The 27,868-nt window shown below is 38.0% G+C and overlaps 1 protein-coding gene across 3 annotated transcripts in view; it reads right to left on the minus strand.

Moving 5' to 3' along the window:
- Positions 1-4,168: 4,168 nt before the first annotated feature.
- The window catches only part of ATL2 (atlastin GTPase 2), a 58,699-nt gene continuing 34,999 nt past the window's right edge, over positions 4,169-27,868 (minus strand). For 2 of the 3 annotated variants that reach the window (XM_060117163.1, XM_060117164.1), the window contains 11 exons: positions 21,089-21,223; positions 20,732-20,836; positions 17,131-17,181; positions 16,775-16,831; positions 15,214-15,306; positions 12,727-12,865; positions 11,826-11,953; positions 10,181-10,237; positions 9,183-9,254; positions 8,069-8,500; positions 4,169-5,938 (listed from right to left, as the gene is read on the minus strand). In XM_060117163.1, the coding sequence (XP_059973146.1) occupies positions 5,819-5,938; positions 8,069-8,500; positions 9,183-9,254; positions 10,181-10,237; positions 11,826-11,953; positions 12,727-12,865; positions 15,214-15,306; positions 16,775-16,831; positions 17,131-17,181; positions 20,732-20,836; positions 21,089-21,223 (1,389 nt within the window). In that variant the 3' untranslated portion in view covers positions 4,169-5,818. Of the gene's footprint in view, positions 5,939-5,958; positions 6,428-6,524; positions 6,540-8,068; positions 8,501-9,182; positions 9,255-10,180; positions 10,238-11,825; positions 11,954-12,726; positions 12,866-15,213; positions 15,307-16,774; positions 16,832-17,130; positions 17,182-20,731; positions 20,837-21,088; positions 21,224-27,868 lie in introns of those variants that run through there. The other variant, XM_060117165.1, reaches the window with a different exon arrangement.

A 27,868-nucleotide genomic window follows, 5' to 3' on the forward strand; every position in this document is an offset into this window, starting at 1 on the left:
TTTTGGCAAAAGGGCTTGCCTAAGGCCAGCCGTTTTTCAGTAGCAGGACCTGCCAAGAATGATTGCCTCTAATTGACGGTGCAATTGAGTTCAGAACCAAGATGCCAACCTTGGTGCAGGCTGTAGGACAAGGGGGCATTGTTGCTTGTTGGGTAAAAAGAAAGCAGAAGCCCCAAAGTTCCCATTAACTCAGGCATTTCACTTCTTTTTCCTTTTCTTCTTGGCTGGTTCTTTGCTCTGTCCCTCATGCTCTGATTGCAGTGCCCTAGAAGGGGAGAGAAGTAACGCTCTAAATGGGGTAAGCCTGCTCGGAGGCAGTGGAAATAAAAACAAAGATCCTTTATCTTCTCACCAAAAAAAAAAAGTGGGCAACCTCTGTGAGCCTCAGATGACTCCTCTATCAAAACGGAGGTTAAAATACCCACCCCAAGGTTATTATTACACCAGCACTGGCGGTATTTCGTTTAGATGCTAAATGTGTTCGTTTGGGGGTTTTGCCTCCTGTAAAACCTTCAATCCTCCCTGGAAGAACTAACTGCTCTCTCCTCTGTTCTAAGCAGTGCTAGCAATCCTAGAGATACTCGATGTATATAAAAACCCTTATCTCCTTACTGCACAGGTCTGTAAACCCAATTCTGTTAAGGACTTAAGAGCAGATACTTAAGCAGCTGCATTAGATCAAATCAGTATACTAAAGTTCTAAAGATAATCCAAATCCTTAAGGGTAACCTAACCTCACTCTCCCCCAAAGTTATTATACCAGATACTTCTTACTTAATGATCATGTTCCTTCGCATTTTGAGGCCAAGGGGAAATAATGCAAAACACTGATACTTTCGGGCCCACAGCTGCCACGTAACCACCTCACTCATGTACAGCGGACGGTATATGTTTAAATACAGAAGGTGGGTGAAGGCGATGAAGTTGAACAGTCCAGCCCATGTTAAAATACTCTGAGGGCTTCCCTGGTGGCGCAGTGGTTGGGAATCTGCCTGCCAACGCAGTGGACACGGGTTCGAGCCCTGGTCTGGTAAGATCCCACATGCCACGGAGCAACTGGGCCCGTGAGCCACAACTACTTATCCTGCGCGTCTGGAGCTTCTGCTCCGCAACGGGAGAGGCCGTGACAGTGAGAGGCCCGCGCACCGCGACGAGGAGTGGCCCCAGCTCGCCGCAACTAGAGAAAGCCCTCGCACAGAAACGAAGACCCAACACAGCCAAAAAGAAAGAAAGAAGCTTTCATTAAAATAAAAAAAAAAATACTGAGCATTTACCATATACAAAAATACTAGATAATATGAAAGATTAAAAGATGCATGAAGTATGGTTTCTTCTTTCCAAGGAGCTTAATCCAGTTGAGGAAAAAAGAACTTACTGATATTGCTTTTCTCCATAGACAAAATAACAATGACCACCACCCTCCAAGATTCATCATGTTTTTTCTCTTCAGGAAGCAGAGGGTGTAACATTAAGCGTAGGTATGGTTTGGAAGGATAGATGCACGGTTCACAAACATCATCCCTGTAAAAGGGATTCAGAAGAATGTCTACCAGGATTTTGATACATGTTCTCATCTCATCCTCCTCACAACCCTGAGGTAGGTATTATCTCCATTTTATAGATGAAGAAGGTGAGGCTCAGCTGTTACCTAAGTGTTTGCCCAAGTTCACAAAGCTTGGAAGTGGTGGTGCTGGGAACAAAGCTCTGTTTTTAACTCCAAGGTCCATCTCCTTTTCCTGGAGTTGAAATTCAAGTATTCGTCCAGTTCTAGGTTACATAAGTGTTTAGGGAGTCTTCACACTTTGTGTTTGGGAAATCTAAACTATGCCATTTTAGACGACCTTTCTTGCTTGCTCTGTCAGTAGCTATAGACCCATTTTCCTCCACAATGACCATGTTGTTGGCCATATAAACGTATTTGTCAGAAAGCTTAAAATTAACTGTTATTTAAATAACAGCCCAAATTACTCCCATGACCCACCAAAAAAAAAAAAAAAATCGTTATGGACAAGCTTCAGGAAGTAGTTACCAGCAGATGGAGACTTAAGACAAGCAAAACTGAGTACAAATTTTCTATGCTACCTGCTTCTTTTCATATTTGATTCTCTCACCAATCCTGTGAGAGGGCAGGAATTGTCATAAAAAGTAAGGAAACTGTTAGCAGAGATCCAAGGTCTAGTGCTCTCTCCTCAAAACCCCACTTACCCTCAGAAGGGTCAAAGCAACCATGTGAGCATTAAAGAATTACTTAATGGCCTAGAATGTCAGTTATATGAAAAAAAAATATATCATGTACAGGGTAATTCTATTTTTGTGTAAAATAAAAATTGAGTATGTTTTATGCAATATAGCGACGTGTCAATAAGCACAGGGAAAGATTTCCACAGCACACACACCAAATATATGGTTACCTCTGGGGTGTATCAAAAGGACCAGAAGATTTTCACTTCTTGCCTAATGTGACTTGTTTTTTTAATATAGTATTATGGGTAATTTTCACCTTGTTTCAGTATTAACAGAATCTTTTTTCTCCACATTTAGTACTTTTCAGAATGCAGCTAAGACAGAGCTTTGAGTTAGGAATATTACTCATCTGTGTCTGAAACATTCCACTGACTCAAACCCTTGGAGGTGTGGAGTTGCAGAATCCTGGTTTGCAAGCCTGAGATACCCGAGACACCTTTTTTGATAAAGTGGTTTCCTACCACACGACTGTTGTACAAAAAGTGCTAATGTATATTTAAGTGCTTGATTGAGCTATGCAAAGGCTATAATCCCGTCTTCTCCTAAGCTTTTTTACACTCTTTAGGCACTTTTGACCTGGTCAACTGCTAGCTCTGGCACTGAAGAATCGAAAAAGTCACAAACCTAAAGAGAACATAATAGGAGCTGTATCGCACTCAAGTATGTCAAGGGTAGATCAATTCTTCAGCCTAAATTCCAGCAAACTGCAAACCTGGAGAGAAAAATTCCTAGGATCTGATAGAAGACTTAGGTAGAGAAGGTGGCATTTCTCTGTCCTGCTTGGGAAAGCTCTAATGTAGCTTTGTTTGCCCAAACGCCAAGTGGAAGGATTCTCTCTGACAGAGGCTCCAGACTGAATCCAAGTAAGACAGTCATTTGATTAGTAAACTCTGGCCAAGTAAGATGGCTGCCTGAAACAGCTGCCAGCTCTGCAAGCTGATTCTCACCATCACCCCACAACTAGGACACAAACGGAAAAACATTTAGGTGCACAGATCAATTATGATCAAAGTATGGGAAAATTCAAGCCAGGAATGAAGCTGCTGAAACCTAAACGTGTGTGCAACAGACCCAAGCAACCCGCACTAGCAGAGAAGCAGCTCATCAGAAAGCTTTCCATAAGGCCGTTTGACCTCAGTGGACCACTAACAGCAACGTCAGTGTTTTCTGAAATTTCATGGTATATTTTAATAGGTTCTTAACCAAGTTAAGACCAAAAAAATTTTTTTAATCCCACAATAATGAAACAATGTAACTAACACCAGCAGCACTCACACCTACAGCAAGGGTCAAGTCCCTAGCTAGCCCAATTCTGGAAGTAAAATAACTAAAGGAAGCCCTGCTCCAAGTTCACTGAAAATATAAACCCTCAGAAATTAAATACTGCTTTTCAGCTTCACAAGTAGAATATGTTCAGTGAAGCAAGGATGACTAACTATCTTCATGAGAGACATACAAGGCATACTCAATAGTAGGGTCACAAATGATTGTCCCTTCCACAAAAGTAAATTATTTATGTCTTAATTAGGAAGATAGACTGTTTGTTATTGTTTCTTTTTTAAAAACCTACCTTATAAATTACTAAAAAATTATACCACAGAAAATATACTAACACAAAACTGATTTCAGCAAACAGTTTTGAGTTTGTCTTTATTCCCTTTTATTGCTTCTTGCTTAGCAATGTCCAGAGTCTTCCAGCTGAAACCAAAGTACTTTCTTAGAATCCTTTATAGAATTGTATCTTTGGGGAAAACACTCTTTCCAACAAGAAATACTAAGAAATCCAATGGTTTAGATTTCACAACACTTTTGCTTAAAAATAAATAAATAAATAAATAAATAAATAAATAAATAAATAAATAACCAACCTGTCTTTAATTTCAGAAGAATCGCTATTATACAACAAACTTTTTATTTTTTTCCATTCATAAAAACAGTCTACAGCATTCATAAAATAGGGTGGTAAAAGAAATAAAAAGAGACACATTTCAGGTGGATTCTGTTTAAGAACAGATGAGTTGGTAGCAGTTTAATACAGATGGAAACAAATACAATCCATATAAAAACAGGATTTGAAGCAGGAGGCAGGTATATCAACCAAAGTAAATTTAGAGCTTTCGGCCATGCAACTCAACATCTGAGTTCTCTTCACTTAAAAACCAAACTAGACGCTTTAATAGGTGTTCATAGAAAAGGCTACAAAAGTATTACAGAATGTTAGCCTTACATACACCACAAAAAAGAGAGAAACAAAATTAATAAATCCCCTAGGCTAATCACAAGTTTTCCCTAACAGAGACAGACACAGAAAAATAACTTTTTACAAGCTTAGATTCGAGGTATGAGGTACGATACCTTACAGCTCTCACTTGGGTGTTTCCCACTCATGCTCTTTTCAGTATAAACAAATAGGTTTATGTAATGGAATACATATTGGAAGAATTCCTTAAAAAAAATCACAAGTTCCATTTTATATATACAAATTTTTAATTATGTACTGAAAATAAATTACAGGAAGGAACTTTAAAATGCAACAGAGGACAAAGTCACGATAAACATTCCCATTGAATTCCCTTGGGGGGAGGGGGTGGGGGGAGGGTGGTGAGATTGCAGTGCTCAAGATAAATATCACAAATATATCAAAAACTTCAAATTGTCTATGCATTCACACACTGACATGAGCCACAAACATTCCTTCACAGGGACTGTACTCATTAGCCTACCACAGAACCAGATTTTGTCATAAACTACAAAACTTTTAATACAAAATCGTATTTATATATTTATAATTCATATACATGCCCTACCTGTGATTTTAGAAAATAAAAGCTACACACTGTATAGACACTCTTAACTCATAGCTGTAGGCAACATTTTTGGATGGAATTTCTCCCCCAATAAATTAACGGCATATTTTATGTACATGAAGGCTAAACTGCATAAAGACAGTTCAGTTTCCCAGATATGCATCTCCTTTTAGGGCAGGTTTATAAATTTAAAAAGGCAAGACAAATGTACACCTCAGAATCACTTTCTTAGCTATAAGATTTGTCATGTAATTTCTGTGAAGTTTCTGATACATGCATTTATGTAATACTGGTATTGAAGGCAGTAAAGCAATATATACTTTTAATGTCGTGGCTCAATAAAGGCTTCATTGTCATTCCAATCTGATTCTTGATACAGTGATTCATAACTTCTCTAAAAATTAAAATTTCAATGGGACACTGTGTTAAAGAGACTCTAAATAGATTTCTTAAAATATTTCCCTGAAATATCCTTTACATAAGACAAATTTCACTAACATTAGATTAAGTAAAAAGGGAAAAAAAAGAATTAAACATGGTACAAGTGTGCATGAAAACTAATGCTCCTCAGCCAGTCTTCATGTTTTAGGAGCCATGAACAGAATGCTTAAAACCAACAAACAATTTCACACTCTGTGGCAGCCATCTGTGAAGCCAGTTATACTAAACTACTTCTACAGTTGATTGTAAACTTTGGTTTATCTTTGAGTTCTCATTGTACAGCAAGCATGAAAAAAAGAAAGAGGAGTCCATGAGGAGATGAACTGTCAGTCTGTCTTTAATCTGGCATGATGAGACACCTGGTCAGTCAGGCCTGCTTTGATAGAGTTTGTTACAGACTGCCTTATGTTTTCCTCCATCAAATTATCACCCAGGGGCTTCAATACCTGTGGTATGAGAAATGTGCAAAACAAATAAAAACATGAGGTAAAAAAAGAGTTACATATAAAAATAGATATAAAAATTCAATTCAAAGCAATGAAGAAAATAACCAGGAATGTGGGAAATAAAAAGGTGCTTCTCCCAAAAAAAGTTATGATGCTACAAATAATGCAGTTAGACATTTTATAATGCAACAAAAATTACTTTCCTCCTATTCAAACCATTTACAATTCCTATGAGATGGATGTGCAATTCCATACCCTATATGCAGCATCAAATCTGGTATGTATACAGCATTTATGCAGACCGGCCCAGACGGTCCTGCTTATTGTCCTACATGTGTAAGTGTGAACACTTCGGATAGAGAAAAAAGTTTAAAATACTGTCTAATTTTTCTTCTTGTTATTGTTGGATGACAGTCTCTGTCGCTGTGCTGATGAAAGAGCACGATGAACCATTCGACGTCTAGTAACTTCAAACAGTTTGGAAAACACCTAAAACATGGAGTGATTCGTTAGGAGAATGACTCAGAGTGCCTCGAAGTTAAAGAACTTAAGACTACAAGAAATTGAGACTTTGTAGGTTTCTCACCTTCCTGGGACTCCTCTGAAGCAAAAGAAAAGAGAAATGCAAAAAAATTTAGACAAGTGTTGACACAGCACAGATCTTCTGACTAGTGATCATCTTACCTCAACTATACTGAAAATAATTTTATACACTTTAGATTCTTCCATTTACATGTTTTGTAATAATGGCACCTCTAAAATCCTAGAATCAATGCTGTACGGGAGATGAGTGGTTTTCAAAAGAAGACAATGTACAACTATCGAAATTCATGTTGCAGAAAATTAGTAATGGTCCAACATTTTTAAAGTAGGTAATATTTTAAGTGACATTGTGATAGCTTTTTTTTTGAGGTTGTGATAGCTTTTAATCCATCTTCTGTCAGAAGATATCAAAGGAATATAAAGAATGAGATTTTTAAGACATAAAAATTTAAATTTTACAAACATCCAGACACAAGCTTCCCAATCAGATCTGAATAGAGCATTTCTATAAAGAAGAAATATAAAATCCAAATTAATATAGTGGGTCACTGTATAAAATAATAATGACATTATTAATAGAAAAGTCAACATCCAATCAACTTCTTCAGTCTTTGAATTTAAAGCCAAAACCAACATGGACCTGCATATCTTAGATCTTCAAATAAGCCCAATACTTCATCAGCCCAGAAATGGTATCTGAAAACACCTTTTCTAACTGTCCATCAGTAATAACTGTAGTTTTCATTCTGGTCCTTGACATGATGCTCAAGTATTTCACGATGATCATTTTAATGACAACATCCTTAAATGAAATTTTCTGAACACAGGCAATTCCAGACAACAGTTGGCTGATATACAAGGCTTTCCTTAGTAGATACTTGTCAGGCACAACTGTGAATTCTGGTTTGAGGTAAAAAATCATGATTTGAATTCTGGTTGAGATAATGGATTATGATTAAGAAAAGCTGGTTCTCTGTTTGTGGTGCTTTGCTTTGTTCATTAATATTTCCATAGTATAGAGGTCAAACAAAGTTTCTTTGATGTAAGAATTCCCTATAAGATTGTTCCTTGTAGTGCATCAGTAAATCACTACTAACTTCATGGAAGGCAATGAAGACCCAATATTTTTCCTGGAATATAAGCATGCCTTGGTTCTTGCCAATATTAGTAAGAAACTTCTTTTGCTTTTCTAAAGCAGAAGAATTACACTTCCAAACTTCTTTCCTTACCTTCATAACTCTTGCACTAATTATATTTTCTTTTCTTAAAAAAAAAAAATCCTTAAAGACTCTGGTCCTGCCCACTTGTCTGGTATAATCAGGCCTATGACTAAGAATCTATCCAAAGGATATTACAGATGTAAGCCAACCAAAGCACACTATAATTACAACTTTAAAGGGGAAAAAAAACAGCTCATACTTTATATTCAAATTATGCATCTAAACAAAAAGGAAAATATCCTTTCACCATTCTCCATAAGGAAAAGTAGGTGTGCAAATACTTGGGGTGGGGAATGGGGCACTGGAAGGAGGGGTAGGGAGTCACAGGGATAAGATTAGTCACTGAAAAACCAAAAGAGATACCAACCTGTTCCCATAGTGTTTCAGCAATCTGATCAATCACTGTTCCAATTTCTCTGAACTCCCCAGAGTATTTAACATATGCCCAAGTACAAAGAGATGTCAGTGCTAACCCCATGACAAGGTTACACAAGACGGCTATAGAGTTTAGGCCAACGAAGCCAGTCAGTCCTGAGATTATATACATAGCAAACATGACTGCAAATAGTGTGGCAGGGGTACGAGCAGCATAGAAGATATTTTTGCCATCATTGTGCTTTATAAAATTTGCATAGGTTTCTTCTATTTCAGCCTCAAGCTGGTCCTGATAACGACGGCAGAATTCATCTCCACCCATTTTTTTTACTGAACGAAACTGTTTAATTGCCACTTCCTTGAAATCCAGGTGTCTTCGCTCCAGATCTGAAGGTGCAATGTAAGGCTTGTCCCCACCACATACCTGTACAGGCAGGGTTACATTAGGACAGATTACATGCTGGAAATAAGTCACACTTGAAAGCAATTCCCTGATCATAATTTTTAATCTCAAAAAGTCAAACCACCTACATGGTTTAGTTTTAAATCTGTTCATAATACTTCACCCATTTTCATAACCTACTTATTTCTTATATGTTTAACTGACTCAAGCAAAATGAACTTTCCAAAATTAATTATATTGGTATTAATTATATACCAATAAAGACAAAAAGAATTATACTGCAATCTGTACCTGACTTCACCTGGCCCAGCAATACACCAAAAGAGTACAAAAGATTGCTGGCAAGAAAGTGGGTAAAAGATAACATAAAAAAGGTACTTTAATGTTTGAGTTAGCAAGCTTAGCAAAGAAATTGCTATTGCCCTTAAGCTGATGTTGCTTGCATCAGAAACTACTAATAACAGCACTCTGAATCATGTGTCAGAGAATATTTCAGTGTGGTCTATGTAATAACTTACTACCCATATCCTGCACTCTAACCATGGAAATTATATTTTTAGTTTACTTCCAGCAGAGATGATAAAGGGAAATTTGGGAATGATGTAACATGACAATGTATAAGGAGCACAAATTGGTTCAATTATTTTAAATATAAAAATCTTCTATCTTACTCTAGTGTAAAATTTAAATTTTAGTTACAAACCTGCTCCATACTTTTGCAATAGATCTCTCTTGCTCCTGCTACTGCAGCAAGATTATTAGCTTCAGCTGTTGCCTAAGAAATAAAATAAAATGTGCCAATTTTATGTGAAATACCTGATAACTATGAATTCTGATTAAGACAATAAATTATGTACAATGACCAAGTCTGAAAATGAATCAGAGAAAATATTATCAACTTCCAGTTTTCCTTTCTAATTGAAGGAAACACCAGTATAAAGGATATAATAATTGCTTCTAATAGGACTACCTGCTTAATTTTGTTTTGCTTAGGTTTGTTAAAGTGGGTTTGTAGAAAATACCATATATGCCCAGGAAATTATAGAGAATTAAACAGATACAACCCTAAAATGTGTCAAGTCCCCAGGTGCAAAGAATCAAGAATTACTCATATGGTCCTCTCTCTCATAATCAGTATTACACACAACATACATTTTAAAATCCACAAAACTGCTTATTGTATGGGTTTTATGAAAAAACAGTTTAATCCACTATAAAACTGAGAAACTGCCCAAAGCAGCAAATTTTTTAAAAAATGAATTAGGTTAAATTAACATTGTCCCTAAAGAACACCTTTTTTAAAAAAAGAAAAACAAAATCTACATTCACTAGAACCAGACGCGAATCATTAATATCAAGAGAAAATAAGCCTTATTTCAAACAACATTCATTGTCAAAGACTCAGAAAGCAGAAGCAAGGCTCTTGGTTTGGCAAGGCCCATATGAAGCTATCTTCTGAAGCAGAAATTCTCCTACACTTTTTGAGCAACTGAAGAGAAGGCACCGAGGACCCTCATTTCTGGTGTGCAAGGTGTGCAACCTGGAGTTACAAAAACTCATTAAAACTTCAGGGCCCATGCCTTAAGTATCTAAAATGTATTTGCATGGAAAGAAACACTACCCCATTTCCAACATTTATCTCTAAAACAAAGATTTTTTTTTCTCCTTCGTAAGTAAATGTATGTACAACACACACACTACCTGAAGCATGGACTTTGGATGTGGAAGTTCCTCTCCTTGATAAATTTTAATGTAAGCCTAAAAATACAGAAGACTCATTACATTCATAGGTTATGCAATTTGGCTCCACATCCCCAAAGAAAGAAAAATCATTAAATAGAAAAATGATTCACACTATTATAAGGAAAGTCTAGGCCTTAAAAATCATACACTCTCATTCCAACAGAGTTAACCCTATTCTCAACATTATTGTGTATGTTGCTAAATAATATCCTAGAGAAATGTCTCTGAATATAACTCCAACTTGGCATAAAAGTTATGTCTCATATTTAAACGTTATATATAAAATGCCATCTACTTTATGAAAAGAAATCCATAATTCTCCCCTAATGCCAACATTTCAAATAAATATGTAAGAAAATATTTTAACTCAGTATTTGACTTTGACCAGCTTAAAGTATACTTCAGTTCAAGGGAAAAAAAATTACTGAATTTGTGGTTTAAGAGTAAGAAAGAAAGATGAAAAATTTGGGGGTTTGGGTTTTTTTTTTGTTTTTTTGCAGTACGCGGGCCTCTCACTGTTGTGGCCTCTTCCGCTGCGGAGCACAGGCTCCGGACGCACAGGCTCAGCAGCCATGGCTCATGGGCCCAGCCGCTCCACGGCATTTGGGATCTTCCCGGACCGGGGCACGAACCTGTGTCCCCTGCTTCGGCAGGCAGACTCTCAACCACTGCGCCACCAGGGAAGCCCAAGATGAAAGTTTTTAAGTAAGTTCCATATAGGAATCTTTCACCTCAACTTTCTACTGACTCTAAACTCATAACTGAACAAAGATAGTATGAAAGTGATCAACTGTCCATTAAATAATACAAAAATACACTCTTAGTTAACTGTATTTCCCTTCCGTCTATTTACAACTACAATGAATAAATACAAACCTCTACAATAGTCTTGCTCTGGCAAGCAAGCTATAAAGACTAGAGAACAGGGCTTCCCTGGTGGCGCAGTGGTTGAGAGTCTGCCTGCTGATGCAGGGGACACAGGTTCGTGCCCCGGTCCGCGAAGATCCCACGTGCCATGGAGCGGCTGGGCCCGTGAGCCATGGCCGCTGGGCCTGCGCGTCCAGAGCCTGTGCTCCGCAGCGGGAGAGGCCACAACGGTGAGAGGCCCACGTACCGCAAACAAACAAACAAACAAACAAACAAAACGACTAGAGAACAGCAGAGGGGGAAAAAAGATCTATGCATAATTTACTTGAGCTCAAACCCAGTCTGGATACTTTCAGCTGCTCTTATCAAGTCCCAGACTCCGAGAGAAGGCTTTTGAGAGAACTCAGGATACAGAATTATGCTCCCAATACCTATTATCATCCTCAAATGATAGAGTGGTATTATAATATTATGGTGAATGGTTCTTCTTTCCATATCAGAGTTGGAGAAAAAGTAGGATAACTCTACAAAGAATAAAATCACTGTCTAGAAGATACATGTTGTCTGCTACAATCTTAAATATTCTTAAATACTGATACATCCAATTCAAGGCAAAAAATATATAAATTTTACTTTTTTGCTTTAAAATAAAGAAATTTCTTGTACATACAGATGAGTTTTAAGTCAGCTATATTTCTAACTTAGACAAAGCCATTTAATGTAAGAATTTTCCTACCTTAAAGTATTCTACAAGATCTCTACAAGTGACTTTAGATCCACTTATCTCTTTTTCTACCAAATTTTCTGGGGCAAGCAGCAATGGAACCAGATTTCGAAGCTCTCGTTTAAACTCTTCATCAATATCTAGTGGACACGAAATTAGTCAACATGTTAGTAAAAAAAAAAAAAAGTAAAGTCCCCATTGGTAAGAGTTAATAAAATTCTATTTCATAAAATAAAAATATGCTACTTAAGCATAGATTCATTTCAAAAAACTCATCCAAACACGTCACACTGTCACATCTCCTAGGAAAAAATATAACCACCCCTCCACTCTACTACCCCACTTGCCTCATCTCCCAATAATTCTTTCAGCCCAAATAATAAATAAAACTGTGGCCTACCAGAACAAACTCCATATCAAGTATTTTAACTAAACTATCCTTTCCAAATGGCAAGCAATTCATGAAATTGTATTAAATTTTAATACTAAATTTTGTTTCTCCAGCCATACTGTTAAAAGTTTAGTCAATCCTCAAGCCTTTTGCCATCATGCTCAAAATAATCCTAAAACATATGCAAAAAATTACACCATCACCCCCAAACAGACTTAAATCTAATTACATCAATATAATATATTGGTAATGCTTTTTAGCAGACTGCAATCAGATGAAATACTGAAATGTTCTTAGCCTTCAGTATTTTTAGGACATCAGTGCTGAGCAACAGACCACCTTATAAAATGTTAATCAATATGCCAGGTGTTTGCAACAAACCAATACATTACAATCACACCATTAATAATGCATCAAAATGTCCTCCAGTATAAAAGAAAAAATTTAAGGAACCATGTATTTTTTTTAACTTTCAGCCTCTAAAACTTAAGTTCTGATTTTAGCAAGAATGGGAATTCCCACCTTTCAATCTCCCATCAAAACTAGGATTAGTTGCAACTTTAAGACCAGGATGTGGCAAAAGGAAGCAACCAAGATTTGAGAAACAATTGTGAATGTGCTTCCTTACATTCTGTAGCTCTTCATGTTGATTTTGTTTTACCTGGGGACAGAAGGGGCAAGGTGAAGGTGCAAACGAGAGAAAAACACATTTTTTTAAGAAAACACACATACGTACTCACATGCATGCACACTAACTCAGATGCTAGTCTAGATGTGTGTCTCTTGACAATAAAAGTTTACTGAATACCTATTTCTAACCATTTGATAAGACCCCACTCTGTCTTAAACCAAAAAAGATTTTTCCCCATGTTAGCTGCCAAGGATATGAATAAATACAAATAATAATTAATCATAATATCTAACACCAGAACAACAGGTGTGGTTGTGATTTATAAACCAGTAAATAAATTAAGAATTTGCCTTTAAAGTACTTATAATGGCAAAGAGAAAAACGAAGTACTAATTTGCCTACAAATAAAAAGGTCAGCCCCTGAGCAAACAACAGATAAGGCGAAAAGCTCCAATGCAGTCCAAAGAGACTTAAAAATTTATTAGCATTTCGGCACTCACTCCAAATGATTATTTATGATTTATGCTAGTTTATCAGTGTTTTGCAGAAGAGAGACTGCTATGTATTTCTGGAAGGAAATCCTAATGTTAGATTTTTAGTAACTACTTATCCCAATATAACTCACATATTCTCCCAAACTCTTCTCAAAAACCATTCTAAAAAACATGCACCAGGGGCTTCCCTGGTGGCGCAGTGGTTGAGAGTCCGCCTGCCGATGCAGGGGACATGGGTTCGTGCCCCGGTCCGGGAAGATCCCACGTGCCGTGGAGCGGCTGGGCCCGTGAGCCATGGCTGCTGAGCCTGCGCGTCCGGAGCCTGTGCTCCGCAACGGGAGAGGCCACAGCGGTGAGAGGCCCGCGTACCGTAAAAAAAAAAAAAAAAAAAAAAAAAAAAACATGCACCATTCGTAATCAACAAAATCTGGAAACTACCTAAATCTCCATCAAGAGTAGAATGGAAAACCTGTTGCCTGTTCATACAATGGAATACTGCATAGCAATGAGAATAAGTGAACTAAACTACATGCAACAATATGGATTCATCTCAGAAATGTAAGACTGGGCAAAAGAAGCTGGACACAAAAGAATACATACTGTATATGATTCCTTTCATAAAAAGTCCAAAAACAAAGCCTGTTGGAGGTCAAAAGAGTAATGAAGGGTTTGGGGTTGGGGGGCAGGAGTTAGTGGATACAGGCAGTTGCTTCTGGGTGGTTACATGGCTATGTTCAATTTGTACAACTCCTCAAGCTGCACACTTATGATCTGAGTACTTTTCTGTATCGCTTCAATAATGTATTTTAAAACCCTTATCTTTGAAGTACATAATTCTGAATTTAGTTAGTATGCCTGATGTGCTGTGGGTTAATTTCTTCTGAACAAACCAGGGAAAACGCTGATGAATGAAATTATCTCTGACAAGTCTAGAAATGCCTTTCAAATAATCCAAGAAATGAGGAGTTGGTTTTGATCTCATTTTAGGATTAAGAAAAATTACATTATACCCTAAGTCTTTGAATGTGGCTGCGAAATTAAATGCATTTTTCCATAGGAAACAAACAAAATTTTATTACCCCAAAGAGCTAAACCTCCTACTTATGAATAAAGGTATTTTTATGTACCTTTTGTGGACGTCAGTAGGTAGGTAGTATCTGACCTGAGGGTTTCCCAAAGTACTTCCATGTTATTTTCCAGGAATGACTTGGTGTGGCATTTTGCATAGGCCAGGCCAGGAGTTTGGATATTTGGGTCCTACTCCCAGTTATCAATGATTACTTAAGTGACCAAAGGCAAGTCACTTTTCTGGGTCCCAGTTGTGTGTGTGTGTGTGTGTGTGTCCCAGTTGTGTGTGTGTGTGTGTGTGTGTGTGTGTGTGTGTGTGTAAAGCCTATACTAGATAATGTTTAAGACCCCTTTTTTCTCTATATGCTGCCACTCTACGAGATAGTATTCCTTGGAAAGAGAGTCTCAAATCATCTGTGTTCAACGCATCCACACTAGATTATCCAGCCTGTCCCAAATGCTCAGAAGCTCAGCTGGGCCAGAAAGAGAAATGCATGCAACCTGAGCAGATCAAAAAGTTAGTCTACTTCAAACTTTTATCCTTTGAATATTGATTTATTGAAGGGGCAGTTGGCTCTGGAGAGAAATATCCATTCCTTAACTTCTACTTGAGGGCATTTCTATTGTGCTCTTGCACAGGAGTGCTACCAATTTACTTCTCATCAATTATGTATGCAGTTATCTGGGTTAACTTGGGATACTCAATTTGTTCCAATGACACTTAGAGGTTGGTAGTCTAAGCAGCAGTCCAGACAGTCCACACCTTCACCTGGGGCTTGGTGCTTATGCTCTCCTCTCTAAGAAATGGGGGCTTACCTGCAATCTCTTTTCAAGGAATTGTTTTCCACCTTCCAAACCATATGAATGTTCATAAGGGTAACTCCAGTCTCGAATCAAAAACATGAGTGTCTACAGAAAGGGAAAAAAATTGAAATCATTTCTTATAAAATTTTACCAACAATTACTACTTTAATAACTGAAGCACCCCTTACTCCATAAAAACAATCCTTATCAAAAGTTATAGTAACCAAATGGCTTAATACTACTCATAGTTATATCAAGAGCCTACATAAGCCAACAATACTCCCAGCTCCTATACCAAGAAACTACCTCCATTTCAGAACCTCACTGTATATAAAGAGTCACCACAAGCAATAATACAGGATATTTTAAAAAGAAACAAAAGACATATCAGGGTATACAGATCATAATTTGAAGTCAAGATTGTGTAACTAGAAGACCAACTAACTTAATTCTAGACCAATTAGTTCTTTTCACAGAATTTTTTATTCCTATATGCTTAAGTTCCTCAACTCAGCACTACTGACACTTTGGGTCAGATAATTCTTAGTTGTGTACGGCTGTCCTACATTTTGTAGGATGTTGAACAGCATGTCTGGCTTCTATAAACTAGATGCCAATGGCATGAACTTCCTCCCCAAAACTGTGACAACCAAAAATGTCTCCAGACACTGGCAAATGCCCTCTGGGTGGCAAAATTACCCCAGTTCAGAAAAACTGATAGAGGCCAAATAGAGTATATTTCATCATATACACAAAATTACATGATAACCTGCCCAAATATTTCATAAAAGTGATCACCTGAGCCAGACAAGACTGAGGCAGAATCAATGTAACCCACTAACAGAATCACCAGTGATGCTATCACACAGGAAGGACTTCACACACTGATGAGCAAACAGGGTGGAGTCATTCTCACCTACTATAACACAACTAACCAAATAGTACGATGTCTACTTACAAATTACACTCATTTCAAAAAAGAATCTATCTGAAATTAACTCTGCTTTTTTTAAAATCTCTAACAATAAGACTCCACAGAAGCAAGCAGAGCATATGCTTCTCAAACCAAGGTTAATTTCTGACTTAATATTATGTACCTAGCATTTAAAAGTAATGAAAAAACACATGGGGGAGAGATATAATAAATTCTGAAACTTTTCTATTTGAAACAAAAATAAAGAATTAACAGGTCTAACCTCAACTTGTAATATACCACACACACTCACACACACACACACGCACATGTACAACCAATAATATTTTCTAGTAGTTTACCACATATAAAAGAAATTTACATGACTGTCTCAAGTTTTGGAAGTAATATCCAGTTAAGAGAAATGTTATTAACCTCTTTAAGTAAAAGTATTAAGAACCAGTCTATATTCATTTGTTCTATTTCCTACCCTGTAAGCTGCTACTGATAAGATGGTGATGACATTACCATAAATTAGTTTCAATTCCACTAGATCTGTTGCTAAAAATGAGTTTCACATAATGTCCTCATATCTCCAGAGATACAAGATGATAGCTTTTCATAGATAAATTTTTTTTTAATGATAAAATATTTATTTACCTGAAATGGCTTCTGGTAGATTTCTTCCATTGCAAGTCTGCCGTATTCTGTAAATAACTATTAAATCAAATTGTTTAAAATAATGCCCCCAAAGAGGTTGAAAGAAGACCTGTGTAAAGCTATTCTATATCAGACGACTAGATGTCAGAGCCTTTAAAATCATTTGAAAGCCAAGCATTTAATTTTTTAAGACTGTGTATACTTTAAAATTTCTTCTAGTTAAGAAGTTGTACATCTGTTTAAAACTATATAATGGTCAATCTTCTTACAATATTACAGGTTCTTGGTGTAAAGTCACAACAAAGTGGGAATTAAATTTTCAATACTTTGGCACATATTCTTTGAGACATACATACTTGCAAGTGTTGAAGATCATCTTCTTGAATATTTTGAGACAAATTATATACCTGTTAAAACAAATTTTTGTTTTTATTAGTGTTTTACTTTGAATACCCAGCCGTGAATAACTTTACTTGTGGAAACGAAGGCTATTTTACACCTGAGCACAAATGAATGACTCAGTCACTATCTTAACCAGTGGTCCATGAAAAGAATTTTCTTTTTTCTTAACAGTCAGGATAAAACATTAAGGGGGAAGCAGTGGTGGTAAACTATGTAAAAATCATGAATATACACATATGGGGCCAAGAAGGCAGCAGACATTTCAAAAAAAAAAGTATATTACATAGTAAGTTTCTTTAATGTTACGACATGATTTTTTTTTTTTTAAGTGAAGAGTTTCCCCAACTACCCAACTGTTTTTCTAAGTCAATGAATGTGAAGGGCATAGTTCTCTTGGTTTGGCCAGAAAGTTCGTTCGGATTTTTCTCTGTAAGATGTTACAGAAATCCCAAACGAACTTTTGCATTCATAGCATATAGTTTATGGTTTATTCAATGGGTGCCTCAACTAACTTGACTCTAATATTACGGTTATCGTTTTACTTAAGCAAACTCAGTCTAAATAACGTAACATGCAAATTTTACCTAACACACACACACACACACACACACACACACACACACACACACACACACACACACACACACACACACACTTAGGTAGCACTCTTCCACCTTCCAAGGCCCATAGACCAGAGCTGATAACGGAAACTTAAGTACTCTCAAGAAACAGCAACCGGAGAAAAGATTCACTAGGTCCAATCCTTCTGAGTCAGGTCTTTAAAAGATGACCTAGACCACCAAAGGAGAAAAGTGGATGTCCACAGTGGTCACCTCTGCTAGGAAATAACTTATATCTAAGAAAATAGGGTTATTCCAAATATAGAACAATTTGTTCTAACAGCAAATAAGTGATAATCTACCTTAATCACTTGGAGGTCAAGAATATAAACAGCCAATATAGCCCGGCAAACCTAAAATGATATTCTCAGTTGACTAATTCCAAACAGGTTCTTAAAAAGTAATGAATGATGAGGTGATTAAACTCTAGATTTAAACTTAAAAACTGAAAGAATAACCAACCTATTCTCACCCATATGGGCCTTAGCTTTTAGAAAATAGGACCAGATCCCTTCATTGTCAGGGCCAGGTTGTAAATAGCAAACAGAAAAGAAGATTTGTTTATTGTAGATCATTAGTACTTAGCATATTGTGTTGTACTTAATAGATGCTCAGTAATTATTTTTTGAAAGAATAAATGACAAAGGGATCAATTTGTCATTGATCTATCAGCCAGATAACTTATGTAAGGAAGGAGAGAAATCTAGCCTCAAGAATCAGGAAAGAAGCAATAATAAAAACTAATTTTAGGGACTTCCCTGGTGGTCCAGTGGTTAAGACTCTGCAATCCTGGGACTTCCCTGGTGGCGCAGTGGTTAAGAATCCGCCTGCCAATGCAGAGGACACAGGTTTGAGCCCTGGTCCAGGAAGATCCCACATGCCACGGAGCAACTAAGACTGTGCGCCACAACTACTGAGCCTGCGCTCTAGAGCCCGTGCTCTGCAACAAGAAGCCACCGCAATGAGAAGCCTGCGCACCACAATGAAGAATAGCCCCCACTCGCCGCAACTAGAGAAAAGCCCACGCACAGCAACACAGCCATACATACATACATACATACATACATACATACATACATACATACATAAAAAGACTCTGCGCTTCCAATGCACGCGGGCACAGGTTCCATCCCTGGCTGGGCCGCAAGGTGCGGCCTTAAAAAAGAAAAAAAAAATTAATCTTCTTGATTATTTAGTTTACAAACCGCTTTCTTATGCATTATCTCATTTGGATCTCATTTCTGACTGCCCACAAAACCACATGTGAGATAGGCAAGATGGGCAAAATCTTTGTTTTACGATAAGAAAGTGGCTGAATGGCTTTACGTGTTTGTCCAAAACCAGTTCTCTTGCTATCATAAAGTTGAATAAACAAGAGAACACCATGGTATAAGTTTTAGGACAGAGAACTTATAATTTAATGCAAGCCACAGAGCCAGCTAATCTGAAGGGCTATAATGCGATAATATAAACACAAAGATGTGGCTTCTGCTTGCCTCAAGAAAATGGCAGTTGTGCTGCCCTGCAAGATCAGAGAAAAAGAGGTAGGACAAACTGAAAAAAAGAGACTCTGAGGGTCCCCAATAACATCACTTAGTTTGTAGTGACATATTCCCATCCCTATAATAAAAAGAAGCCACTTCTCTTTTATCTCATAATAATTCCAAAACTTGTTTCCACTCTGACAGCTAGATACACTTCAAATTGAGGAAGAAAGGAAATGGGAACTTTAATAGAAACTGGTCATACATTCCAGATATTAATGGAAAGCACAAAGATTCCAAGACACTGTGATGGTATCACCTATAATCTACCATCCATAAGAAATATTTATCTCAGGAGAAGCACATACTTTTTAAAATATCTGCAAATATACATCTTGATACATCACCAGCTGGACCTAACCACCATAATTCAATAATTCATTTTTCAGCCAGAGAAGTATCAACCACAGATGAGCTCAGGAAACAGAAAGTAAAGAAATAAAAAATGACCTGTGGTGGTTTAATTCAGTGCAATTAGTCTAAATTATACAGAAAAGAGATGGCCTAGCTTGAAGAGACTAGAACTTGACAGAACCCAAACATAACTCTAGGGTACAGCGTAAGTGAAAAAAACAGAAAGGATTTTACCCCATTCTAAATGAAACAGGTGCTCTAAGTCCTTAGTTTATTATATAAACATCATTAAGGTTTCCTAAATACGAATTATTATGCCTCTACCTCCATTAGTTCAAATAATCATGTACTAGTTGTCATACATATCGAGTAGAAAACTAAATTTAATTACTTGGTTTTGTTGTTTGTTTGGCTGGTTTAGCCAAAAAACAAAGAAACACTCTATATTTTACTGTATATGACTGAATTCAATTGAATTCAATATCAACTGAATATCCTTGAATTCAATTAAGGATAACATGCAATAATATATATTCCTTTAAAAAGAAAAAAGCATAGATGCTATGATGAAATACCAAAGGGATTGGCTATTTTTTTTTTTTTTTTTTTTTTTTTTTTTGGCGGTATGTGGGCCTCTCACTGCTGCGGCCTCTCCCGTTGCGGAGCACAGGCTCCGGATGTGCAAGCTCAGCGGCCATGGCTCACGGGCCCAGCCGCTCCACGGCATGTGGGATCCTCCCAGACCGGGGCACGAACCCGTGTCCCCTGCATCGGCAGGCGGACTCCCAACCACTGCACCACCAGGGAAGCCCAGGATTGGCTATTGGTTCACTGCTTCCCTGGTAAGCACTAAAAGTATGAAATTTCACATTGTAAGCCAGAACAGCAAGCATAGAAATGTAAATGACCAATACTAAATGTAAATAGTTTCTCTAATTTTAATCCTTTTTTTTCCTTCAATCAAAAGGCATTCTGAGGAAGAGCAAAGGTATTAGGATTGTCTGACCTGATCATACCACAGCATCTCTGTATCTCACCTGGACAGAGCTAGTCATAGTGCTCAGAGCAAACACTGTTGCACAATCTTTGATAGTTGACTGGCTATCAAAGGCACCCTGGGTATCCATTAGCAGCACAGCCACCTAGGAATTTAAAAGTTTAAAATACTAAGTAAAAAATTCACCAATAGTGACTATAAAAGTCAAATATAAAATGGTTAATATCAAAATCAGTAATTAAGTCAAGAAAAGTCCTCTAACTTAAGTATCTCACACATTTTGACATAATAAAATCCACATATGTTAAAGTTATCAAATATTAATAGTTCTGTGTTGTTTTGCTCAAGAAAGAATATGGAAGAAAAAAACAGTACAAAACTATAAAGAGAATCTCACTTTTGTTCCATTAGGTCTGTCGATCACAAACACTTCGTTCCAGACTTGTATGCCTGTTGTTTCTCTTTCGCAACCACCTCGCCACGTAAAGCCAGTCAATGGTTCATTGTTTCCACCAATCCAACTTTGAGAATCCTGTTAAAGTCAAGCATAAATAGAAAATAAAACACACAAAAATAAGAACTCAAAAGGAATATAAGAAATCACCCGCTCTTCACAACACTGTAAATCAACTACACTTCGACAAAAATTAAAAGAAATCATCCATTCATTTTATAGATGAGGAAGGCACATCCAGGGAGATAAAATATACTGTAACATTACACAAGTACTTACAAAAACAGTCCCAAATCCCATCTAGGGCGTTTTGACTAAGAGAGATGTGGTCTTCCTCCAAACCTGAACCTTCTTGAATAGCTCACATTTTCATACTCTAGGTTTCTAATAAGTGGGGTCACACCCACTTCCCGCATTTTGGGAAGATTTCCTATGTTTAAAAATCATAAAAAATAGATACTAGGGCTTCTCTAGTGGCACAGTGGTTGAGAGTCCGCCTGCCAATGCAGGGGACACGGGTTCGTGCCCCGGTCCGGGAGGATCCCACATGCCGTGGAGTGGCTGGGCCCGTGAGCCATGGCCACTGAGCCTGCGCATCTGGAGCCTGTGCTCTGCAATGGGAGAGGCCACAACAGTGAGAGGCCCGCGTACCGCAAAAAAAAAAAAAAAGATACTAGCTATTTTGATACCTCCTTGTACAAAACTAAGTTCCAGACAGAATGGCTGTCAAAACAGCGTTGCTCTCTTAGAATAGCTTATACTAAAATGTTTTCACACCGCCTTAATTTTCTCTTTAAAAAATATCAACTTTAAAAATAACCACAAGACTTGTTTGAAACCTGATTCAAACAATCTAGTTATAAAACTCTTTTTCGAAATCAAAAGGGAAATCTGAATCCAGACTGGGTATTATATTAGATGGTGTTAAGTTGGGGTAAAGATGATTGCTTGGTGTGATAATGGTTTTGTGGTTGTATTAATAATAACAATAAAGTCCTTAACTGTTAAATATTCAAGTATTTATGGTGAAAGAATATGCTCAGCATTTGCTTTAAAATATTTCAGCAAAAAAAAAAAGAATAAAAGGGCAGAGAGAAAAACAGATGAAACAAGACCAGCAAAATGTTGATAGGTATACTGGGGTTCATTATACTCTACTATTTTGGGGTATATTTAAATTTTTCCATAATAAAATGTTTTAACGTACCTCACAGGGCTAGACTGTTATAATTAAATATCATAAAATTATATAAAAGTTACTATACCATAAGGTAATTTATCTAGAAAATTAAATCTGGACTATAATAAGTGAGTTAACTTTGACATATATTAAGAGCCCTAGGGAATTCCCTGGTGGCACAGTGGTTAAGAATCTGCCTGCCAATGCAAGGGACACGGGTTTGAGCCCTGGTCTGGGAAGATCCCACATGCTGCGGAGCAACTAAGCCCATGTGTCACAACTACTGAGCCTGTGCTCTAGAGCCAGCGAGCCGCAACTTCTGAAGGCTGCATGCCTAGAGCCCGTGCTCCACAACAAGAGAAGCCACCGCAACGAGAAGCCCGTGCACCGTAACGAAGAGTAGCCCCTGCTCGCCAAAACTAGAGAAAGCCCGCGCGCAGCAACAGACCCAACACAGCCAAAAATAAATAAATAAATAATTTTTTTTTAAAGGAGCCCTATACTTTAAGTATACTTAAAGCCCATATACCCTTTTCTCAAAGTACCTCTCCCCACAGGAAAAACTCCTTTGTTTCAGAAATACTTCTAATAAGCTTTACTAGATAGTCCAAAATAGATATCAAAGCTCAAATTAGGGGTGGAAAAAAGATGGGTATGGTAGGCTCAATGAGGGATGAAGCAATTTATGAAAACGAGATACAAGGTGGGGGAAAAAAGTGTTGTCCAGACCATCACTACCTAATGTGAAGATCCGTCTTAAACTTCAAACCATCTATAATTATTATTATCCCACAAAATTCCCATCCCCAGTAGGTTACCAATCCTATTAACTACAAAATTCTCTTGGATTCTCTTCTTCACTTTCAGTATCTTCAACTTTTGACCCTCATCACTCTGTTGGTCACAAGGCTGCCTGCCACGTGGCACAATTCTATTCACATTATATACTATGCACTTGTGCTTCAGGAGACACCCTTAACAGGGATTATGGTCTGCCCCTGGGCTATACTTTAGATGCCCCAAATAGCTTGGAACCTCCCTGTCGCACTCTTCAACCCATCCTTCCCATAGTCACTTAATTTTCTCAACAAGAAATGTAATCTTGCCACTGCCCTACTAAAAAGTCATCTGTGGCTCCCCATTTATTTACAGGACCATCTAGAGACCTGCTGCATACAATCCACCTTTAATTTACTTTTTCTATCTCTGCTCCTGATAGTACTCATAAGTTCCCCCAACACACACACACACACACACACACACACACACACACACACACACCCCTCGTCCAGTTTCTACCACTCCAAAAAGGTCACTATTCCCAAATACGTATGTTGTTTAGCATCTCTATACCTTTGTTCCACCCGCTGTCTGCCTAGACTAAGCCAGCTGTCAAGAAACTCCCTCGCTTTGTCACAGCTGTGACAAAGCGAGAGAGTGGCATGGACATATATACACTACCAAATGTAAAATAGATAGCTAGTGGGAAGCAGCCGCATAGCACAGGGAGATCAGCTCGGTGCTTTGTGACCACCTAGAGGGATGGGATAGGGAGGGTGGGACGGAGGGAGATGCAAGAGGGAAGAGATATGGGAACATATGTATATGTATAACTGACTCACTTTGTTATACAGCAGAAACTAACACACCATTGTAAAGCAATTATACTCCAATAAAGATGTTAAAAAAAAAAAAGAAACTCCGACTTTTGTGGACTCTTAAAGCATATTACCGACACTGCAGGTGGTTATCTTTAAATAGCTTTGCACTGCAGTTCTTGTGTGAATACCGAGAGCAAGGGCTGTAAACTCCATTTTTGTTTACAAAACTGTTCCTACCAAAGTGCCTTGCCCTATTCTAGGCTCTCACATGTGGCATTTCATTCCCCAACAATGTCAAAGTGGTATTTAATGAACTGATTATTTTTAAAAGGTCCAACCTACACAAGTAACTTAAAAGAATCTACCCTATTAGAGAAATGTTTTTATTCTACATCTTGTTTCCCTATCTCTCCTATGAGAATGTAAGTTCCATGAAGAAAGAAAGTTTTGTCTTTTTTTTTTCTCTCAAAACATAGAATAGTACTCCCAGAAGAGAGAATAGTGTCTGGCTTGCAGTAGGCACTCAAAATATTTGCTCAATAAATAAATACATTAAAATTTTTAATTATTAAGCTTCAATGTGTTCCCTTTTGAGCATGTGTAAGAGATACCTAAGAAATATGATCCTTTTGGGGACTTCCCTGGTGGCGCAGTGGTTGGGAGTCCGCCTGCCAATGCAGGGGACACGGGTTCAAGCCCTGGTCCAGGAAGATCCCACATGCCTCAGAGCAACTAAGCCCGTGCACCACAACTAGCCCGTGTGCAGCAACAAAGACCCAATGCATATATACATAAATAAATACGTTTACTAAAAAAAAAGAAATATGATCCTTTTAATTATTCCTAGAAACAATTACATGAACAAGAGAGTAAAAATAAATTTTAAAAAGTATAGATGACTGATATCATAGGCTAAGATGTTTGTAAACCTTTCCCTCTCCAAAGAAACTTTAAAAAGAACTGGTGTCTCATTTAAAAAATCTATTGACTATATATCATCTCTTCTTAGTTTACCCTGTAATGGAAATGTTTACTAAACTGATGAGTCAAAAAAAGGATGAAAGAAAAGGTAAGTCAGAGAACCTAGCTAATTAAAACCACTAAGTTTTGATATTTCAAAACATGAAATTAAGAAGTCTTGCTATTTCTCTAACATATTGAATACAGATAAATTTAATATATTCATATATACTCATTCAACAAATATTTATTGAACCCCTACCATGTGCCAGCCACTGTTTTAGGTTCTAGGGATACAGCAGTGAAAAAGAACAAACATTCCTGCCCTCAAGGAGCATTCTAATGAATTCTAGAAGCAGCCTTGCTGATAACAGATACTATTTGCTGTCATAAGTTAGTAAAAGCAAACTTAAGAACTTGAAAAACAGTAATCTGATACCATTTACTACTGTAGGGACAAAAAAGGCCTTAAAACTCGAAATTTCTAAAATGATTTTAATCCTCCAGTAAAATTAAAAAATCTTATTGAATAAATCTCAGTTGCAAAAGGCAATATGAAAACACCTGAACTTTTTTTTTTTTTTTTCTTTTTTGCGGTATGCGGGCCTCTCACTGCTGTGGCCTCTCCCATTGCGGAGCACAGGCTCCGGACGCACAGGCCCAGCGGCCATGGCTCACGGGCCCAGCCGCTCCGCGACATATGGGATCCTCCCAGCCCGGGGCACGAACCCGTATCCCCTGCATCGGCAGGCGGACTCTCAACCACTGCGCTACCAGGGAGGCCCCACCTGAACTTTAAATGTAGTCAAATATTATAGTGAATAAACATAAACCCTTGCCAAGAAGACTTACCAATGTAATATAATTATCAACAATAAAGAACCCGGGCTTCCCTGGTGGCACAGTGGTTAAGAATCCACCTGCCAATGCAGGGGACACAGGTTCGAGCCCTGGTCCAGGAAGATCCCACATGCCGCAGAGCAACTAAGCCCGTGAGCCACAACTACTGAACCCACGTGCTGCAACTACTGAAGCCTGTGCCCCTAGAGCCCGTGCTCTGCAACAAGGGAAGCTACCGCAATAAGAAGCCTGCACACTGCAACGAAGAGTAGTCCCCACTCGCTGCAACTAGAGAAAGCCCACGTGCATCAACGAAGACAACGAAGACCCAACACAGGCAAAAATAAAATAAATAAATTTAAAAAAAAATTTTTTTTAAACAATAAAGAACCCCTACCTACTCTAAATAATAAGAAACAAATTCTTATTTCACCATAGGAAAGATAACATTCTCTAGCAACAAAGTGAAACAATAGCTGGTAAACTTGAAACACAGACTTGGTGGTCCAACCAAGGTCTACATGTATCAGACCATATACCCTGTTCCCAATCTTACTGACTCCAACAATGGGCAGGCCAGAAGAATAAAGGCCCATTCAAAAGCCATAGTAACTCATCACAGCGAGGAGGAAAAGGGACAAAAAGGATGAAATTACAGACCCAAGTAACTATACAATAAAAGACCAGATCCTTCCTAGTTATGAAGCATTCCCCATAAAAACATAACAGATGGAACTTTCCTGGTGGCGCAATGGTTAAGAATCCGCCTGCCAATGCAGGGGACACAGGTTCGAGTCCTGGTCTGGGAAGATCCCACATGCCGCGGAGCAACTAAGCCCGTGTGCCACAACTACTGAGTCTGCGCTCTAGAGCCCATGAGCCACAACTACTGAAGGCTGCGTGCCTAGAGCCCGTGCTCCACAACAAGAGAAGCCACCGCAATGAGGAGTCCGCACACCGCAACGAAGAGTAGCCCCCACTCGACACAACTAGAGAAAGCCCGCACACAGCAACAAAGACCCAACAGAGCCAAAAATAAAATAAATAAATTAAAAAAACATAACAGGGCTTCCCTGGTGGCGCAGTGGTTGAGAGTCCACCTGCCAATGCAGAGGAAAACGGATTAGTGCCCTGGTCCAGGAGGATCCCACATGCTGCGGAGAGGCTGGGCCCGTGAGCCATGGCTGCTGAGCCTGCGCGTCCGGAGCCTGTGCTCCGCGACGGGAGAGGCCACAACAGTGAGACGCCTGCGTACCGCAAAAAAAAAAAAAAAAAAAACCATAACAGATGAAAATCTTAATCTGTATAAAACTAGTACATAATTCTGGAGATAGGTTATTAACATTAAACACACAAATCAGTGGATAGAATGAGTTAATATACACATTCTGACCACCAAACATAATTTACAGTTTTCATTTGAATAGGTAAGAATACTCTACAAGTCCTGGAACAAATTAAGCAACACTAGACTCTTAAAACAGTTTTAAAACTGTCTAACATCTTAACCACCCTCATGTCCAACTCCTCCCTTTTGGGGCTGGACAAACAGATGACATTATGACTGACCCAAGGCACTAGCTCAAACAAGGACAACTATATCAACTTAGGTACACACCAAAGTAGTGTAAATAACCTTTTTTTTAAGGTTCTGGTTAAAAGGTGACCTTGACCTGGAAGACATTATGCTAAGTAAAATAAGCCAGATACAAAATAACAAAATTGTATGATTCTGCTTATATGAGGTAACTAGAGTAGTCAAACTCATACAGAAAGTAGAAAAGTGGTTATCAGGGGCTGGAGGAAGGGGAGGAATGAGGAGTTTAATGTGTACAGAGTTTCAGTTTGGGAAGGAAAAAGCTCTGGAGATGCAGTGGTGATGATGACTGTACAATAATATGAATATACTTAATGCCACTAAACTGTACACTTAAAAATGATTAAAATGGTAACTTCTGTTATGCATTTTTTAACCAGTTTTTTTTTTAAGTGTACTTGAGTGCTACTAGAACAGAAAGGCGAAACACCTCTAGTTATTAAATTAAGGTTTGGCATGGAGATTTGACTTCACAGTCTTCCACTGGACTTCCAGCCTCAGTGCTCCCATATATAAAGCTAATGTGAAAAGCACACCAGCCTCAC

The sequence above is a fragment of the Mesoplodon densirostris genome, chromosome 14 (genome assembly GCF_025265405.1).
Source record: "Mesoplodon densirostris isolate mMesDen1 chromosome 14, mMesDen1 primary haplotype, whole genome shotgun sequence".
NCBI lineage: Eukaryota > Metazoa > Chordata > Mammalia > Artiodactyla > Ziphiidae > Mesoplodon > Mesoplodon densirostris.